Here is a 20,748-nt window from a genome sequence, read left to right as displayed (position 1 = left end):
CATGAACAAATAGGAAAAGATAAAGATGACACCATCCTAGCCCTTGATTCTCCCATCCCTGACCTTACTTAATGGGCTCTCCAATGCCTCAGCATGCTTCTCCACAGTATGTATGATGCTTATAGGGAAAGGAATCTCATGGCTCTTGAACAACAATTTAGAGTTGTTCTATACAGAAAACTATACAGATTTCTAATGCTCAGGGGAACTGAGTGGGCTCCAGTAAAAGAAATTCACAGAGATGGGAAATCCATCCAGGAAAAAAATTACAACATAATCACTACTGCAGCATACTAGTGTCTTACAATATGTTCAAAAATATTCACTGCTTTTTACAGTCATACAGAGGCTGGAACCTGCTTCACATTTTTACTCCAAAGCTCTAGTTTAGTCATAGTGAGTACATTAAGAGCAGCCTTTATAAGGTCAAAAGTCAGAGGATACCCGTGACCCTCTGCTCCTAAGGCAACATTTAAATGTATGATAGGAGACAGGTGGAAGGAAACACACACGTAGTACAGGGATGATTATCCTCTTTCCTTTCTAAAGTGGTTCTCAAAATGTTTGTTTGCAGACATTTTGAAGATTAAATATTTGTTGGCACACTTAAAAGATTTTAGAACACAGCTCATAAAAAACAAGGTAACAATAAGTAAAATTTAATCACTACCTAAATATAAAAGTGACTTACCGTGTCTACCAAAATATTCACTGTCATTGCTCTACCAACGTGGTTCCCACCATCTTTTTGTTACTGTTTTGGGAAGAGCTGGTATACCAGTTAAGATTAGATTAAGTTATAAAAGACAGAAAAAACACAAAATAACAGGAGCTTGAACAAGATAGCAGTTTACTTATCTCTCATGTTAAGAACCATGGCGGCCCAGGGCCACATCCAAGATCCACAGAAACCTGGGATCCTTCCATTAGAGAGTCCATCTCAACTCATGGCCCAAACTTCATTTAGCAAAGAGCAAGAATGGAGGAAGGGAACACTTATCCCTGTGAAGACACTTTCCAGACACTCCATTTACATCCCTCTAGCCAGAACATAGTCACACAGCTGTTAAGGGAAGCTGAGAAATGAAGCCGTTATTGAAAGTGGCCAATGGTCCAGTTAAAAATACAGGGTCATGTTACTAATGAAGAAAAGAAAAGTGGATACTGGAGATTCCAGTAGTCTCTGCTACAAATGGGTACTGCCCTGATCACATGTCCTAGGTAATCAAAAGACAGATTTCTTAACTGTTGCAGTAACTACGTCACTGTTATGTGACTTTGCATTACACCCATCACCTTTTACTTTATTAAGTTTAGCCCTGCTGTACATTGGAACATATGAATAGCTTGGCTGAGTATCTTTTGTGACATTTCTCACAGTAACAACATAGAGATGTAATAAATAAAAAATAAATGATGAAGTTTCAAATTTTGTGACCCACTTTGAATGATTTTATGACACAGTGGGTGAGTACCCCTGCTTTCTACATTTCAAAGGTAAAATGGTTAGCTGTTTCCTCTGACTCTCATTTACTAAGTCTTCAGGGTAAAGCCTTCATTCTTTCCTTCACTCAATAGATATTTTTGAGCACCACATGCTTGAAAGTCTCTAGGCTAGGTGCTGAAGAGTGTGTATATTTCAGTAAGACATCTTCCCTCCTAATCAAGCACTTATAATTTCTTATCTGAAAGTACAAATGGATAAAATAATTCTGAGGTACCTTTAAGCCAAGTACAGAAGTATCCCATGAATAATAACGGGACTATTGCAATGAGTTGTGAGGGGACTAGGAATGGAGATGGATTAAAAAGGTAAGAATTTTAGCTTGCCCTGAAGAATAAAGACTAATTTGTAGGTGGAGATGCGGTTTCTTTCTTGAGGTCTCTCATGTTTTAATCTGTCCTGTAATTTGTAACATCCTCCTGCTATTGTTTTCTCATGGTGATTTAAGTGGGAAATCTGTGTAGAGTCTAATCATTTTTCATTCTTTGCTTCTAGGTATCGACTCATTGGTTCCCCTTCTGCTACTTGTCTCCTTTCAGGCATTGATGTCACTTGGGATAAGAAGGCACCTATTTGTGAGAGTGAGTTGAATTATTTTTTCCCATAATTCCCTCCATTTTATCCTTATTTATCCCTGGAATTATGAAGAAGGAATTGAATCCTTCTTGCACAGAGTTGTCTCTCAGTTGTGTGAAACTTGGAGTCATGTGCTGCATGGTCCTCCTGGTTTTTCTTTACTTTAGGAGGTAATTTATCTGAAACTGTGGACTTAAACTCAGGTAAAATTGCCCCACTTTCCTACTTTGATAATAAACTCTCAGTATAATGATCATTCTCCTTAGTGACTAAACTTAAAAGATACTAAAGAAAATTAATTTTGTCTCTACAACCTCTTAATATCACATTATAAGCCCAGGAAGTAGATTACTCCCTTCCTTATCATTCTTACTCTGAAGCATAAAAGATCTTACAATCCTTAGCAATTTTCCCAAGCCTCGGGTTATTCTGCTTTTTATTCTTCCCTCAAATTCTTCCAAACTCATGCCCTAGTTGTATTTGTTCTTGATTAGTTGGCCATTCATCTTTTCAATGGAATATTGTAAAGTGAATCTCCAAAATTTTGAGGAAGATAGAAGAATGATTGCAAATTGGTAAAGTATTAAGGCTGTGAAGAAATCAGTATCACATGCAGAATTGATGGCAGTAAAAGTGGGCACAAACTTCTGGAAGGCTAATGAACAATATATACTAAAGCCTTAAATGCAAATACCCTCTGACCTAGCGATTCCATTTCCCAGAATTTATCCCAAGATAATAATCATCATGGACTTTTCCCATGATTTTCATCCAAAGACACTCAATGCAACAATATTTATGGTAGTGGAAAATGTTAGAAATCATGGTTTGTAAATAGCTGATGGAAGACATAAGGCCTATTAAAAATGGTTATGATAAGTTTTTAAGAAAGGTAAAAAGTATACCATGAAGAATTAGAGATTGAGATGCCACATCCAAGTGACAATAGACAGTATATTTATATATCTACATCCTAGAATATTATTCAGCCACCAAATATACCATAGAAAATATAACCATAGACACACATGCACATGCACACACATATCTGAAACAATATACATTAAATTATTAAGAATATTTATTTTTGGACCTTATCATTTTTTGTTTGTCCACATTTTATAAATTTCCTGCAATGAATATGTGCATTATATTCACAGGTATTCCTCCAAAAAATACTGTCCTTTTCCCATTGGGTTATTTTCCCTCCGGAAAATAACATTGGCTTTTAGATATCCAAAGACATAAATGAGAAACTATAAAAGGTACCTTCTTTACTTGCCAGAAAATATTAAATTCTCTGAAAAAATTTCAAATTAGCAAGGTATTATCATTTACTATATACAATTTTCAAGGTCTGGCACCTTTTGTAGGAGGTTATCTTTAATGAAAAATGTTTCCACTTCTACTATATTTATAGGTCAATAAACATTTAACTGAGTCAATATTGGTCATGTGTGTACATGTGAACGTATGAATAGTCAATTATACCAGTATGTTTTAAATTACTATGTTGTAATAGAACATAGTAGTCATTTAGCATTTTATTACCCCAAATCTGTGATTATTTCCTCATGTCTTATCTTTTATATTTTCTTTTCAACCTTTTTTTTGAAATATATTAGACATATAGCTTTATGTAAATTTAAGATGTACATTCGTATATTGTAATATGATTGTCATCATAGGAATAATTATCACCTCCATCACATTACATAATTATTCTTTATTTTTAGTAGTTGGAATAATTAGTTTCTAGTCTCTCAGCAAGTTTTATGATTATAGTATAATGTTGTTGTGTATATTCATTGATCTGTGCATCTCTAGGGCATACTTTCTACTTGTTGTAAGTTTATACTCTTAGACAGCATCCATCCTGTCCTCCCATCCCCTGGTAATCACCATTTTATTCTGTTTTTAAAACTTGGCTTTTTTACATTCCACATATAAGTGGTATCATACAGTTCTTGTCTTCCTCTGTCTGACTTATCTCATTTAGCATAACATGCTAAAATTCCATCCATGTTGTCACAAATCTCACTTAGCATAATGTGCTAAAAGTCCATCCATGTTGTCACAAATGGTAGGATGTCCATCTTTCAATATTTCATTGTATATGTACCACATTTTCTTTATCCATTCATCTATTGATGGACACTTAGGTTGTTTCCATATCTTTGCTATTGTAACTAATGCCATCATGAACATGGGAGTGCATACACCTTCTTGAGTTAGTATTTTTATTTTCTTTGGATAAATACTCAGAGGTGGAATTCCTGGATCTATTTTAAGATTTTTTAGGAACCTCCATATGTTTTCCATAGTGGCCACACCAATTTACATTCCTACCACATTTGCACAAGTGTTCCCTTTTCTCCACATCCTCATCACCACTAGTCATCTCTTGTCTTCTTGATGACAGCCATTCTAACAGATGTGAGGTGATATCCCATTGTGGTTTTAATCTGCATTTCCCTGATGATTAGTGATGTTGACCATCTTTTTATGTACCTGTTGACCATTTGTATGTTTTCTTTTGAAAATTGTTTAGTTGTGCCCATTTTTCAATCAGATTTTTTGTTTTTTGTTATTAAGTTGTATGAGTTCTTTATATATTAAACCCCTTATCCAATACATGGTTTGCAAAAATTTCCCCCCATTCTGTAGGTTTCCTTTTAATTTTGCTAATTGTTTCTTTTGCTGCACAAAAGCTTTTAAGTTTTAAGTTTGATGATTTTTCCTTTTGTTGTTTGTGCTTTTATTGGTATCGTATTGAAAAAGTCATCGCCATGACTAATGTTAAGAGCCTCTTCCCTACACTTTCTTCTAAGAGTCTTATAATATCAGGTCTTATATTTAAATCTTTGATCCACTTCAAGATACTTTTTGTGAGTGATATAATATAGGGATCCAATTTCATTGCTCTGCATGTGTTCATCCAGTTTTCCCAGCACCAATTGTTGAAGAGACTATCCTTTTCCCATTGGGTGCTCTTGCCTCCCTTATCAAATATTCATTGACTGTATAAGCAGGGGATTAATTCCGGGCTCTCTATTCTGTTCCATTGGTCTATGTGTTTATTTTTGTACTAGTACTGTACTGTTTTTTATTATTGTAGTTTTGTAGTGTAGTTTGAAATCAGGAATTGTAATACTTCCAGTTTTGTTCTTTTTCATCAGTACTGCTTTGGCTCTTCAAAGTCTTCTGTGGTTCCATATACATTTTAAGATTTTTTTTCTATTTCTGTGAAGAGTGCCATTGGTATTTTGATGTGGATTGCATTAAATCTATATATGGGTTTGAATAATATAGACATTTTAACAATATTAATTCTTTTGACCCATGAACATGGGGTATCTTTCCATTAGTTTGTGTCTTGTTCTATTTGTTTCAGCAAAGTCTTGTGAGTTTTGTTGTGCAGATCTTTCAGTTCCTTGGTTAAGTTTATTCCTAAGTATTTTATTCTTTTTCATGCTATTGTGAATGGAAAAGTTTTCTTTATTCTTATTCAAATGTTTCAGCCTTTGTGTATAAAAATGCAACTGATTTATCTATATTGATTTTGTATCTTGCAACTTTACTGAAATAATTGATTAGTTCCAACAGTGTTTGGGTTGAGCATTTCAGATTTTCTATATACAGAATCATATCATCTGAAAGTAGCAACAGTTTTACTTCTTCCTTCTTGATTTGGATGCCTTTTATCTCCCTATCTTGCATATTCACTCTAGCTAGGACTTCCAGTATTATACTGAATAAGAGTTGTAAGAGTGGGCATCCTTGTATTGTTCCTGATCTTAGAGGAAAAGCTTCCAAGTTTTTCTCCATTTTGTATAATGTTAGCTGTGGATTTGTTATGGCTGGCCTTTCTTATATTAAGATATATTCCTCTATACCCAATCTGCCAAGACTTTTTATCATGGAAGAATGTCATTTTGTCAAATGCTTTTTCTGCATGTATTGACATGATCATATAAGTTTTTATCTTTAATTTTATTAATGTGATGTATTACATTTATTGATTTGGGTATGTTGAACCATCCTTGCATCTCCCAGGGGTAAATCCCGCTTGGTTGTGGTGTATGATCCTTTTTATGTGTTCTTGAATTTGTTTTGCTAACTTTTTGTTGAGAATTTTTGGACTTATATTTATCAGAGATATTGGTCTATAGTTTTCTTTTCTTGTGTTGTCCCTGTCTGGCTTTGTTACCAAAGTAATCTAATGCTGGTCTCATAGAATGAATTTGGAAGTATTCCCACCTCTGTAATTTTTTGGAAGAATTTGAGGAAAATTGGTATTAATTATTCTTTAAATTTTGGTAGAATTCACCAGTGAATCCATCTGGCCCTACGGTTTTCTATGTTGGGAGGTTTTCGATTACTGATCCAAACTTTGCTCATTATTGGTCTGTGCAGATTTTCTGTTTCTTCCTGATTCAGTCTTGGTAGGTTTTGTGTTTCTAGAAATTTATCCATTTTTTCTAGGTTATCTAATTTTTTGGCATATAATTTTTCATAAAAGTCTCTTATAGTTCTATGTATTTCTGTAGTATCAGTTGTAATATCTTCTTTTTAATTTTTTAATTTTATCTATTTGAGTTTTCTTTTTTCATAGTTAGCCTGGCTAAAGGTTTGCCAATTTTGTTTATCTTTTTGTAGAGCCAGGCTTTAGTTTCATTGATCCTTTCTATTGTTTATCTGGTGTCTATTTCATTTACTTCTTCAGAGATCTTTATTATGTCCTTCTTTCTGCTAACTCTGGGCTTAATTTGTTCTTTTTTTTAATTCTTCAAGGTGTAAAGTTAAGTTGACTGTTTGAGAGCTTTCTAATTTCTTAGGATATGCGTTTATCACTGTAAACGTTCCTCTCAGAATTGCTTTGCTGCATTCCATAAATTTTGATTTGTCTTATTTCCATTTTCATTTGTTTTGAGATAATTTTCTAATTCCCTTTTGATTTCTTCTTTAACCCATTGGTTGTTCAGAAGTGTATTTTTTAGTTTCCACATATTTGTAGATTTTCCAGCTTTCCTCTTGTTGTTGATTTCTAGTTTTATACAATTGTGGTCAGAAAAGATAATTGGTGTTATTTCAATCTCCTTAAATTTGCTAAGATTTGTTTTGTGCTTTCTCATATGATCTATCCTGGAAAATGTCCCATGTGCACTCAAGAACAATGTTTATTCTGCTGCTGTTGGATGGAATGTTTTATAAATGTATGTTAAGTCCATTTGTTCTAGAGTATGGTTCAATTCCAATGTTTCCTTGTTGATTTTCTGGATGATCTATCCATTGCTGAGAGTAGGTATTGAAGTCTCCTACTATGATTGTATTGTTGTCTATTTCTCCCTTTAGATCTCTTAGCATTTGCCTAATATATTTCAGTGCTCTGATGTTGGGTACATATGTATTCATGATTGTTATATATTCTTGATGTTCTGACATTTTTATCATTATATAATAATCTTCTTTGTCTCTTGTTTTCATTTTTGACTTGAAGTCTATTTTGTCTGACATAAGTATGAATATGCCCTCTTTCTTTTGTTTTACACTTGCATGGAATATCCTCTTCCATCCCTTCACTTTAAGCTTATGTGTTCTTTAGAGCTGAAATGAGTTTCTTGTAATCAGCATACACTTGGGCTTTGTTATTGTATTTTTAAATCTATCCAGCCACTCTGTGACTTTTGATTGATGAATTCAATCAATTTATATTTAGAGTGATTATTGATATGTAAGAACTTACTACTGCTGTCTTATCATTTTTTTGTTTCTCCTATGTTTCTTTTTCCCTCTGTTTCTGTCTACCTTTGTAAAGTGGTGGTTTTCCATGGTGATTTTCTCAGTCTCCCCTTGTTTTGTTTCATGACTTCTAGAATTTTGATTTGTAATTACTGTATGGCTTACATAAAACATCACATAGAAAAAATCGTCCTTTTTACGATGATAGGAATTTATCTTAATTCACCTATAAAATTTCCACCATTTTAGTCCTCCCTTTTTGTATTTTTGATGTCACAATTTATCTTTTTTTAAGCTATAAATTTGTTGAGAAATCATAGTAGCTATAGTTTTTTTTAGTTGAAAGCTCTAGTTTTTTTAATACTCTTTTCCTTAAACCTTTATACTATAATTAAGTGATTGACCCACTGTTCTAATATTGAAGTACTGTTTTCTAATTCTGACTGTTTATTTTTCACCTTTGCTAGAGTACTGTGTACGTTCATTTGCTTTTATGTCACAAAGTAGCATCTTTTCATTTCAGCTTGAAGAACTTTTGTCATTTCTTGCAAAGCAAGTCTCATGATGGTAAACATTCTCAGTTTTTGTTTGCCCAGTAAAACTTTACTTCTGCTTCATAGCTGAAGAATAACTTTGCTGGATAAAGTATTCTTGACTGGCACATTTTATCTTTCAGCACATTGAATGTGTCATTCCACTCCATCTGTCCTGTAGAGTTTCTGCTGAGAAATCTGCTAGTAGCCTCACGGCTACTTTGTAAGTTACTTTCTTTTTTCCCAGGCTGCATTTAAGATTCTTTCTTTGTCATTGATTTTTGACAGTTTCATTATAATATATCTTGGAGAAGGTCTTTTTGCATTGATATAATAGGGTGTTTTATTAGGTTCTTGGACTTCCAGTAACTTCTTCAGGTTTGAGAAGTTCCCAGCTATTATTTCTCTAAATACGCTCTCTGCTCCCTTTTCCCTCTCTTCTTTTTCTTGTAGATCAATCATTCTCATATTTGTTTTTCTCATTATATCTGATAGCTCTCATAGGACTTCTTTTATTTTTTTAACATCTTTATTGGAATGTAATTGCTTTACAATGTTCTGTTAGTTTCTGCTGTATAACAAAGTGAATCAGGTATACGTATACATATATCCCCATATCCCCTCCCTCTTGTGTCTCCCTCCCACCCTCCCTATCCCACCCCTCTAGGTGGTCACAAAGCATGGAGCTGATCTCCCTGTGCTAAGCGGCTGCTTCCCACTAGCTATCTATTTTACATTTGGTAGTGTATGTAGTGTATGTAGTCCATGCCACTCTCTCACTTTGTCCCAGCTTACCCTTCCCCCTCCCCATGTCCTCAAGTCCATTCTCTACATCTGCATCTTTATTCCTGTCCTGCCCCTAGGTTCTTCAGAACGATTTTTTTTTAGATTCCATATATATGTGTTAGCATACGATATTTGTTTTTCTCTTTCTGACTTACTTCACTCTGTATGACAGACTATAGGTCCATCCACCTCACTACAAATAACTCAATTTTATTTCTTTTTATGACTGAGTAATACTCCATTGTATATGTGTGCCACATCATCTTTATCCATTCATCTGTCGATGGACACTTAGGTTGCTTCCATGACCTGGCTATTGTAAATAGTGCTGCAGTGAACATTGTGGTACATGATTCTTTTTGAATTATGGTTTTCTCAAGGTATATGCACATTAGTGGGATTGCTGGGTCATATGGTAGTTCTTTTTTTAGTTTTTTAAGGAACTTCCATACTGTTCTCCATATTCGCTGTATCAATTTACATTCCCACCAATAATGCAAGAGGGTTCCCTTTTCTCCATACCCTCTCCAGCATTTATTGTTTGCAGATTTTTTGATGATGGCCATTATGATTGGTGTGAGGTGATACCTCATTGTACTTTTTTTTTCTTTTTCTTTGTGTTAATTATTTAAAATTAAAATGAGGCTTTAGGTCTCAGCTTTCTGAAATCAACAGACTGTGTTGGTTTACTAAAGATATCTCTTCAAAAAGCATTCTTTCTTCCAATTTTCCCTCCCTCCCTTACTCCCTGGTAACTATAAGTTTGTTTTCTACACCTATAACTCTATTTCTGTTTTTGTAGATAAGTTTGTTTGTACACTTTTTTTTTTACATTCCATGTATAAGCAATATCATGTGATATTTGCCTTTTTCTGTCTGACTTACTTCACTCAGTATGACAATCTCTTAAGTCCATCCATGTTGCTACAAATGGCATTATTTTGTTCTTTTTTATGGCTGAGTAATATTCCATTTTATATACGTACCACATCTTCTTTATCCATTCCTCTGTTGATGGACATTTAGGTTGCTTCCATGTGGAGTGCACGTATCTTTTTGAATTATGGTTTTCTCCAAATATATGCCAGGAGTGGGATTGCAGGATCATATGGTAGCTCTATTTTTGGTTTTTTAAGGAACCTCCATACTGTTCTCCACAGTGGCTGCACTAATTTACATTCCCACCAGCTGTGTAGAAGGGTTCCCTTTTCTCTACATCCTCTCCAGCGTTTATTGTTTGTAGATTTTTTGATAGTGGCCTTTCTGCCCAGTGTGAGGAGATAACTAATAAGGATCTACTGTTAAAATAGAATTATCATATGACCCAGCAATCCCACTACTGGGCATATACCCTGAGAAAACCATAATTCAAAAAGAGTCATGTACCAAAATGTTCATTGCAGCTCTACTTACAATAGCCAGGATATGGAAGCAACCTAAGTGTCCATCAACAGATGAATGGATAAAGAAGGTGTGGCACATATATACAATGGAATATTACTCAGCCATAAAAAGAAACGAAATTGAGTTATTTGTAGTGAGGTGGATGGACCTATAGTCTGTCATACAGAGTGAAGTAAGTCAGAAAGAGAAAAACAAATACCGTATGCTAACACATATATATGGAATCTAAAAAAAAAAAAAAGGTCATGAAGAACCTAGGGGCAAGACAGGAATAAAGACACAGACCTACCAGAGAATGGACCTCATTGTAATTTTGATTTGCATTTCTCTAATGATTAGTGATGTTGAGTATCCTTTCATGTGTTTGTTGGCAATCTGTATAACTTCTTTGGAGAAATGTCTGTTTAGGTTTTCTGCCCATTTTTGGATTCGGTTTTTTGGATTCGGTTTTTTGTTTTTTTGATATTGAGCTGCATAAGCTGCTTGTATATTTTGGAGATTAATCCTTTGTCAGTTGCTTCATTTGCAACTCCCATTCTGAGGGTTGTCTTTTCATCTTATTTATGGTTTCCTGTGCTGTGCAAAAGCTTTTAAGTTTCATTAGGTCCCATTTGTTTATTTTAGTTTTTATTTCCATTTCTCTAGGAGGTGGGTCAAAAAGGATCTTGCTGTGATTTATGTCATAGAGTGTTCTGCCTATCTTTTCCTCTAAGAGTTTTATAGTGTCTGGCCTTACATTTAGGTCTTTAATCCATTTTGAGTTTATTTTCGTGTATGGTGTTAGGGAGTGTTCTAATTTCATTCTTTTACATGTAGCTGTCCAGTTTTCCCAGCATCATTTATTGAAGAGGCCGTCTTTTCTCCATTGCATATTCTTGCCTCCTTTATCAAAGATAAGGTGACCATATGTGCGTGGGTTTATCTCTGGGCTTCCTATCCTGATCCATTGATCTATATTTCTGTTTTTGTGCCAGTACCATACTGTCTTGATTATTGTAGCTTTGCAGTATAGTCTGAAGTCAGGGAGCCTGATTCCTCCAGCTCTGTTTTGCTTTCTCAAGATTGCTTTGGCTATTCAGGGTCGTTTGTATTTCCATACAAATTGTGAAATTTTTTGTTCTAGTTCTGTGAAAAATGCCAGTGGTAGTTTGATAGAGATTGCATTGAATCTGTAGATGGCTTTTGGTAGTATAGTCATTTTCACAATATTGATTCTTCCAATCCAAGAACATGGTATATCTCTCTGTCTGTTTGTGTCATCTTTCATTTCTTTCATCAGTGTCTTATAGTTTTCTGCATACAGGTCTTTTGTCTCCTTAGGTAGGTTTATTCCTAGGTATTTTATTCTTTTTGTTGCAGTGGTAAATGGGAGTGTTTCCTTAATTTCTCTTTCAGATTTTTCATCATTAATGTATAGGAATGCAAGAGATTTTTGTGCATTAATTTTGTATCCTGCTACTTTGCTAAATTCACTGATTAGCTCTAGTAGTTTTCTGGCATCCTAAAATAGCATCTTTAGGATTCTCAGGTCATCTGCAGATCATGTCATTGCAGATCATGTCATCTGCAAACAGTGACAGTTTTACTTCTTTTCCAATTGGATTCCTCTTATTTCTTTTTCTTCTCTTATTGCTGTGGCTAAAACTTCCAAAACCATGTTGAATAATAGTGGTGAGAGTGGGCAAGCTTGTCTTATTCCTGATCTTAGTGGTAATGGATTCAGTTTTTCACCATTGAGAACAATGTTGGCTGTGGGTTTGTCATATCTGGCCTTCATTATGTTGAGATAAGTTCCCTCTGTGCCTACTTTCTGGAGGGTTTTTATCATATATCAGTGTTGAATTTTGTTGAAAGCTTTTTCTGCATCTATTGAGATTATCATATGGTTTTTATTCTTCAATTTGTTAATATGGTGTATCACATTGATTGATTTGTGTATATTGAAGAATCCTTGCATTCCTGGGATAAACCCCAATTGATCATGGTGTATGATCCTTTTAATGTGCTGTTGGTTTCTGTTTGCTAGGATTTTGTTGAGGATTTTTGCATCTATGTTCATCAGTGATATTGACCTGTAGTTTTCTTTCTTTGTGACATTGAGTGGTTTTGGTATCAGGGTGCTGGTGACCTCATAGAATGATTTTGGGACTGTTCCTCCCTCACTATATTTTGGAAGACTTTGAGAAAGATAGGTGTTAGCTGTTCTCTAAATGTTTGATAGAATTTACCTGTGAAGGCGTCTGGTACTGGGCTTTTGTTTGTTGGAAGATTTTTAATCACAGTTTCAATTTCAGTGCTTGTGATTGGCCTGTTTATATTATCTGTTTATTCCTGCTTCCATCTCGGAAGTTTCTGCTTTTCTAAGAATTTGTTCATTTCTTCCAGGTTGTCCATTTTATTGGCATATAGTTGCTTGTAGTAATCTCTCATGATCCTTTGCATTTCTGCAGTGTCAGTGGGTACTTCTCCTTTTTCATTTCTAATTCTGTTGATTTGAGTCTTCTCCCTTTTTTTCTTGATGAATCTGGCTAATGGTTTATCAATTTTGTTTATCTTCTCAAAGAACCACCTTTTAGTTTTATTGATTTTTGCTATCATTTCCTTCATTTCTTTTTCATGTATTTCTGATCTGATCTTTATGATTTCTTTCCTTCTGCTAACTTTGGGGGGTTTTTGTTCTTTCTCTAATTGCTTTAGGTGTAAGGTTAGGTTGTTTATTTGAGTTGTTTCTTGTTTCTTGAAGTAGGATTGTATTGCTATAAACTTCCCTCTTAGAACTGCTTTTGCTGCATCCCATAGGTTTTGGTTCAGCGTGTTTTCACTGTCATTTGTTTCTAGGTATTTTTTGATTCCCTCTTCGATTTCTTCAGTGATCTCTTGGTTATTTAGTAGTTTATTGTTTAGCCTCCATGTGTTTATATTTTTTACAGTTTTTTTCCTGTAATTGATTCATAGGTCTTCTTTACCTGTGTATGTATTATTTACAGGTTTTTTTTTCCTGTAATTGATTCATAGGTCTTCTTTACCTTTTACAAATCTTAGTTCTCTCCCCTCTTCTGAGTCATTTCTAAATTCCTATCCTCCAGGCTGCTAATTCTTTCTTTGACCTAATTTGCCCTATTTCCTAAGCTCGCTAATGCATTCTTCATCTGATTCGTTAAATTATTCATCTCCAGAATTTGTCTGGTTCTTTTTAAAAATTTCAGTCTCTTTGGTAAATAACTTCTTCTTGTTTATTAATTTTATTCCTGATTTCACTGAATTGCCTTTCTGAGTCTTCTTGTAGCTCATTGAATCTCTTTATAACAGCTATTTTGAATTCTTTTTTAGTCAGATTGCAATATTCTGTGCCTTTGGATTTGGTTGCTAGAGAATTATTGGGGTTTTTGTGGTACCATATTACTGTGACTTTTCATAATGTTTGATAAAATGTGCATTTGAAGTACAGCATACTTTTCTTAGTTGTTTACTTTGATTATTGCAATTCAACAGGTGGCACTATAGCTCAAGCTTTGGTTTCTTTTTACCTGAGTTGGCTCTGGGGCTGCACTTCGGAGGAAGGGTATAACAAACAAACAAACAAACAAACAAAAAACATGACATAGGAAAAGCTGGTGGCAGAGTGAGGAGAGGTGTGGGCTTAGCAACTCTGGCTTATGTAAGCACCACTGAGCAGTAAGAGGATCCTCCAGTAGAGCTAAAATCTCAAAGCAGACAGCAGGCAAAGAATTCCTTCAATGCTCTTTGTTATTCATGTCCACCTCTTTCCCTTTCCTCTCCCTCCCCCAAGTCAAGGAAGTCCCTTCTCAGAAATTCATGCTTCTGGAGAGCAATGGCTCCCTCCAGTTGCAACTAGGTAGCCAGGCAGTAAATCATTCAACACTTTTGCTTTTCACCTCCTCTGTGAGGGAGCTTGCTATTGTCACCAGAGGGGAAAGCCCAGCCCCTGCCAGGGTCACCTGGGGCAGGGGAACTCAATCCCTTTCCTCTGCCTCCAAACTCATCTCTATCCTCCTCTTATACTGTGCCTGATTCTCCCATCAGGCTGGTTAGACTTCCACAAATTCTCTGTCTCCTTGTATCCACCCTGTTTTGTACTCTTCAGTTTTGCTTCTTCTCCAATTACAGCAAGTGAGAGTGGATCTGTCCCCCCCCATCCAAGGTCCTACCAACCCACTTCCTGAAGCATGCATGGATAAAAATTTCCTGGGTGTTCTGGTGTAATGTGCAGAGGCACTTTTGTTCAGATATGAATGACCAATTCATTGTTAATAAAAGGGGAGAGAAAAAAGCATCAATACATACTGACATGACTCTTTTCTTTTTGATCTTTACTTGATGAGTAGTGGCAGAGGTAATATATTTAACCTGCAAAGATGTTATTAAATAAACAATAGAAAAATAGCCCAGCAGTAAGTAAATAACTTAAGAATCTATGATAAAATCACATAGATTATCCATTTAAAATCATAAGTATGTAAACCTTAATAATACATGGATATTTTACATGAAATTATTATGGACAGAACCCAATCATACACAACTAAATTTCAACTATGTAAATAACATGATATTAGCAAATATTAGAACAAAAGAACAGTACTGTAATTACTTACAGTTTAGGAAGTGACTTGATTCTTTGTATTTGTTATTTAAATTCATAGTAAAATAATTCATAGTAAAAAAAAATAATTCTGGAAAAGGCAAAATAACAGAGACAGGAATAGCATCAGTGGTTGCCAGGGGATGGGTTGGGGGTGGGATTAATGGGCAGAGCACTGAGGAATTTTAGGGAAATGAAAATACTTTGCATGATACCATAATGATAGAAACATGTCATTACATATTTGTTAAAACCCACAAATTTTGCAAACCAAGAGTGAACCCTCATGTAAACTGTAATGTTGAGTGATTATTATGTGTCAATGTATGTTCAAGTGTAACAAACGTACCACTCTGCTGGGGGATGTTGATAATGGGGGAGACTATGCATTTGTAGGGGCAGAAGGTGTTTGAGAAATCTCTGTACTTTCCTTTCAATTTTGTTCTGCAACTAAAATTTCTCTTTAAAAGTTGTATTAAAAAATAAAAAGTTAAGCTGTTTACCACACTCTCCCTTATCCCAGGTATACATTGTGAACCACCCCCAGCCATATCCAATGGAGACTTCTACAGCAGCAATAGAAACGTTTATCAATATGCAACAGTGGTAACTTATCAGTGTCACACTGGGCCAGATGGAGAAAAGCTGTTTGACCTTGTGGGAGAACAGTCAATATACTGTACCAGCAAAGACAATCAACTTGGTGTTTGGAGCAGCCTTCCTCCTCAGTGTATTTCTGCTAATAAATGCACAACTCCAGAAGTTGAAAATGGAATTAGAGTGTCGGGAAATAAGAGTTCACTTTCCTTAAATGAGATTGTGAGATTTAGCTGTCAGCCTGGCTTTGTCATGAGAGGGTCCAACACTGTGCAATGCCGGGCCAACAACACATGGGTACCTGAGCTGCCAAGCTGCTCCAGGGGTGAGTTTCATCCACTGAGACTCTGCTGGGGGTGTAGGGAGTATAAATTGTAGGAGTTGTTGAAACTAAGGAAAGGGTATGCCTGTGTGTGTATAGGCATGCAAGCCTATGAAATTGGGATAAACCCTCTAAACATAATACTAGCTGTACTATCTGTTACCTCTGATAATAATAATTGTCAAGTAATGCTTACTGTGTCCCATCTGTAATGCACCCATTTTATATACATTGTTTAATTTAATACTTAAGCAAGCATATAAGGTAGGAACTATACTTATTCCTATTTGCATTGAGAAAACTGAGTCTTAGGGATGTTAGGGAACTATACCCAGGTCACAGAACTAGTAAATAACAGAGTAAGGCCTAGAATTCAAGAGCCTTTCTGATTGCAGAGCTCAATGATAATGTGTAGTGAAGTGTACTATGAACAATAATGTATGATAACAATGACATTGATCTATCATTGGAGAAGGTCAGAAGGCAAATGAGCCATGGGTTCCAAAATGATAGCATCAGATTAAAAAGCCTTAGACATCAGTCATTCTGTTCCAACTCCCCTATGTTATTACTGAAAACCTTGAGGCTCAGGAAGTGGAAACGGCTTGCTCAAATCCAAGCAAATGTTTTCATTTTTATTCCACTGTATACAGTTCAGATTGAGGCTCAAGTGTGTTCTGATTCCCTGAGAACACACCAATTGGTCTGTGGATGGAGGCAGCCAAACTTTTGAGTCAAAATATGCTCTAACAATATGTTCTCTCTTTTAAAAGTCTATAGCTTTTTTCTTTTAAGGGGATTTTGTTCTTGGTGACTTCTCTTGTCTTTTTATGCTGAAATGCCTGGCTTAGCAGTGGAATGGGAAGATTCCAGACTGGCACATAGGGACCAAGCAGAAGCTTACAGTTCTCAAGGAGGATCTGGGAAAAAAGATGAAGGGGGATGGGTGACTAACTGTACCGTAAGCTAGGTGTGGGGTCTGTTGGATGACACTTGGGCAAAGGTATTCCTTGTTGAAGCCAGAAAGGATAGCTTTCTAGGAAGTGTAAGAGTGGAACAGTCCACCAGCTCTCACAGCTCTGTACTGGATGGACAATCCTAGAAAGCAAAAGGAACATTCTGCTTGTAGTCTTAGGAATGTTTTAGTAGAAAAAACAGAGAAGGTGTTGGAGAAAGATTCATTCTACTCATAGCTCTGCCCTGTGGCCTTAGTTTGCTCATCAGTAAACTGTGGGTACTGAATTAGCAAATCTTTTCTTTTAAAATCCACACTGTATAAATAAGATTTTTAAACTCCCTGGTAGGCATAGGATGTAGTAAAAGATATTTCTCCATAATTGACATGTATCTTGCTGTTCTTTCCTCAGTATGTCAACCACCTCCAGAAATCCTGCATGGTAAGCACATCCCAAGCCACAAGGATGACTTTTCCTCTGACCAGGAAGTGTTCTACAGCTGTGAGCCTGGCTATGATCTCAAAGGGGCTGCTTCTCTGCACTGTACATCCCAGGGAGACTGGAGCCCAGAAACTCCCAGATGTGCAGGTGCCTATACTTTCATCTGGTTTGCGGATCAATCTCTTTGTCCCTCACATGGACATCTCACTCCTGTGTTTTCATTCCTAGTGAAATCATGTGCTGACTTCCTGGACCAACTTCCTAATGGACGTGTGCTCTTTCCACTTAATTTCCAGCTTGGAGCAAAAGTATCCTTCATCTGTAATGAAGGGTAAGTGTGACCTGGAATAAAGAACAGGAACACAGTGCTGGGTAGTGACTCTCTTGGGTTCAGGAGTTAATCCAAAAAGTAAGGCTGACCTGTGGAATAGAAGTACCTGGGGAGACTGACTTCTGACCCAGGGGCACCACTATCAGGAGATAAAGAAATTGGCACATGCAATTCAATGTTGAATACAAACATAAATATAGACACTAATCTTGAATTCATGGTTGGAGCTTCAAGTAAATGGGGAAATAGTTGTTTGGAGGCAGAAAATTATAGTTCTGTGGGAAATTTACTAACAAAAAGTTTAATGTATAAGACAAGAATTGTTTGCAATGTGATAATCAGGCAAAGGTTGTTTTAGGAAACTAAAAACTAATCAATAGTGGACTTTGTAATAGTATATGGGCAAGTATTTTTAATCCAATCACATCTGTTTGCATCAGTAAATTCTTTGACATTGGAATCATAATGGCCAATGTTATTGTTTCAGGTAATATTATTAGTTATTCATGTGGATCTAGGACTCTCAGTAGAATGCACTGTCTGTGGGAGGTAACAAGACTGGGCAATATAGTAGTTATTTTTAATAATTTCCAGGAATCTTTGACTTTTACAAAGTCTGCCACCCAATAATGATGAGCAGATTTCATAAGGACCCTAGGATCTAATAATAATCTGGGCATTTCAGTGGCAGAGACCTCTGTTAGCCTCCTTCTGGCCATTACAGCTGTAGTGGCAAGAAGTGTCAGTTCTCTTTTCAGATGTTCCCTGCTTTGCTTCCCCAGATCAGGAGCTGTTCTTTCTCATGACTCACTAATGAGGATAAGAGGAATGTCGGAGGACTGTCAGTGAGAGATGGGTGTGGGTCTAGGGCACAGGGGAGAGTCCACCTCTTTGTTCAGGGACTTTTGAGGTGACACTGGGCTATGTTGTTTGTTTGACTATTAAGTGTACAAGTTCTGCTTGCTTTGTCTGTCACAGGACCCCGTAATACTTTACAATACTTCGGCTTCTGAATTTCTGGCAACTACTGAATTCAGGTTCCTAAAGAACTGAGACTTAATGGTATTTAGGCTGAAGTGAGAAAGCTGACCATCTATCAATGAAGAGATGGAGAAATGGGAATTTCTCCCCTACTTGCTACCTTTTTTTTTTCCTTAGATTCCGATTAAAAGGCAGCTCTGCTTCTCATTGTGTCTTGGTTGGAATGAAGAGCCTTTGGAACAGCAGTATTCCTGTGTGTGAACGTGAGTAGAAAGAATAACTCTGCATTCTGGATATCTCCCCTTATGTTTTTCTAGTATGTTTCACCTCATGGAATCACCTGTTGTCTGGATCTTTATTTAACAAATTACTGGTAAAATACTTCTTTGTTGGAAGAATTTCAAAAAAGGTCTGGCAGGTATTATACATCATGTGTTCATATTACTAATCTGTAAGTCACTAGTTTAATGTCAGTGTTGAATTTTGTGGGGAATATGTGGGGAGAAAGTAGATGACATAACAGTACACCAAAATTTCTTTATTCATTTACTTTTTCAGTTTTATCACCAAGGAGTAATTTCTCTTAAATATTTATGTCCTTTTATCTTCTCACATATCTGAACTATTTATTCAGCCTCTCATTTTGTTCATGGTATTTATTGAGGAAGGCTTCCCATGTGCCAGGACTTTGAATCTAGAGAGAGTGCTGAATAGTGTTATCCCTGCTCTCACGAGGTTCATTTTCTGTTCAAGGAGGCAGACAATGAAAACAAGCCAGTAAACAAATTTAAAAATAGAATATGTAAAATAGTATGTCAAAAAGTGGTAAGTGTTACAGAGAAAAGAAAACATTTTTAGGATAAATTAGTGTGGTGCAGGAAGGTGAGTCAATATTTGAAATGATTAGGTGAGGTGCCCTAAATTTCAATAAAACTCAAATAAAGATTCAGAAATTGATAAATATATAAAAGTGTTCTATGTACAAAAACAATACTGATTTGTCCTACTCTGTTTACTAAGACTTTTTAAAATGCCTTTTCCTGATGATTAGATTGTTCATTTTATTTTGGATTTTGTTAAAACGCTTTGCTAGAAGTCTGTTTGAACATCTTATGGGATTATGGTGGAGCTTTACAAGAACATTCAATATGTATTAAACGCAGATATCAAGCAAGCTCAACCTTCCTGTGACACATAAAGCTGAAAATAAATATATAAGTAAACTGGAAAAACAAGCACCTAGTTAAAATCCAGATATGAGAAGTCAATCTTTAGTGTACCCTCACTTTATACACGTTTCTGACAAGATCTGATATCTCTTCCTAAGTTGGTACCAGATTAAGAGCATCAAATTAGTTTCAGGGCGGGAACTGCTAGAAACAGATACACTGTTTGACAGAAAGAAATGACAGCTGATAGCTTCAAAGAAAGAAAAAACAAAAAAGGAAGAAGAAAAACAGGCTCCCTGAGGCCCTTTAATCTGTCTATAAAGAGCCCTATGGGAATCAATGTATTCTGATGACACTATTGTATATTTGGTATTGGTACTGATGATAATTGTCTTGAGTCATCAAGAAAAATTTTCATCTGCTGAAAATGATAGTCCATGTTTAATAAACTTAACCCAGATTTCCCTAGAATTTCAAATCTTTGAGGGAAAAATCTTGTCTGTGTTGTACCCCATTGTCAACCCAGGATTCTTATGATGCCTGACATAAATTAGTCAATAAAATGGTTGCTGGAAAAAAAAATTAATTAACTCCAAATGGATTAAATATTTAGCTACCTGAAGAGCATTTTGTACTTTCATAACAAACTGTAATTTGTCTCACCTGAGTTAGATCCTTCTCAGAGGAAGCCTTACATATTTCAGTTCCATCCAATTTAAGTACGTTGTCATAGAAAAAATGTATTAATACAACAATCACAGGGCATAATTATTTTACAATCCTTTTGATTGAAACTAATGGAA

At 35.6% G+C, this 20,748-nt stretch overlaps 1 protein-coding gene across 1 annotated transcript in view; it reads left to right on the top strand.

The window, feature by feature from the left end:
• CR1 (complement C3b/C4b receptor 1 (Knops blood group)) overlaps positions 1 to 20,748 on the top strand; it is a 124,733-nt gene that overhangs the window by 77,993 nt on the left and 25,992 nt on the right. The window contains exons 17-20 of the mRNA XM_059932923.1: positions 15,672 to 16,070; positions 17,435 to 17,611; positions 17,693 to 17,795; positions 18,954 to 19,039. Of these exons, the coding sequence (XP_059788906.1) occupies positions 15,672 to 16,070; positions 17,435 to 17,611; positions 17,693 to 17,795; positions 18,954 to 19,039 (765 nt within the window). The remainder of the gene's footprint in view (positions 1 to 15,671; positions 16,071 to 17,434; positions 17,612 to 17,692; positions 17,796 to 18,953; positions 19,040 to 20,748) is intronic.

The sequence above is a fragment of the Balaenoptera ricei genome, chromosome 1 (genome assembly GCF_028023285.1).
Source record: "Balaenoptera ricei isolate mBalRic1 chromosome 1, mBalRic1.hap2, whole genome shotgun sequence".
NCBI classification, from domain to species: Eukaryota; Metazoa; Chordata; class Mammalia; order Artiodactyla; family Balaenopteridae; genus Balaenoptera; species Balaenoptera ricei.
This window is presented reverse-complemented; position numbering and strand designations above follow the sequence as displayed.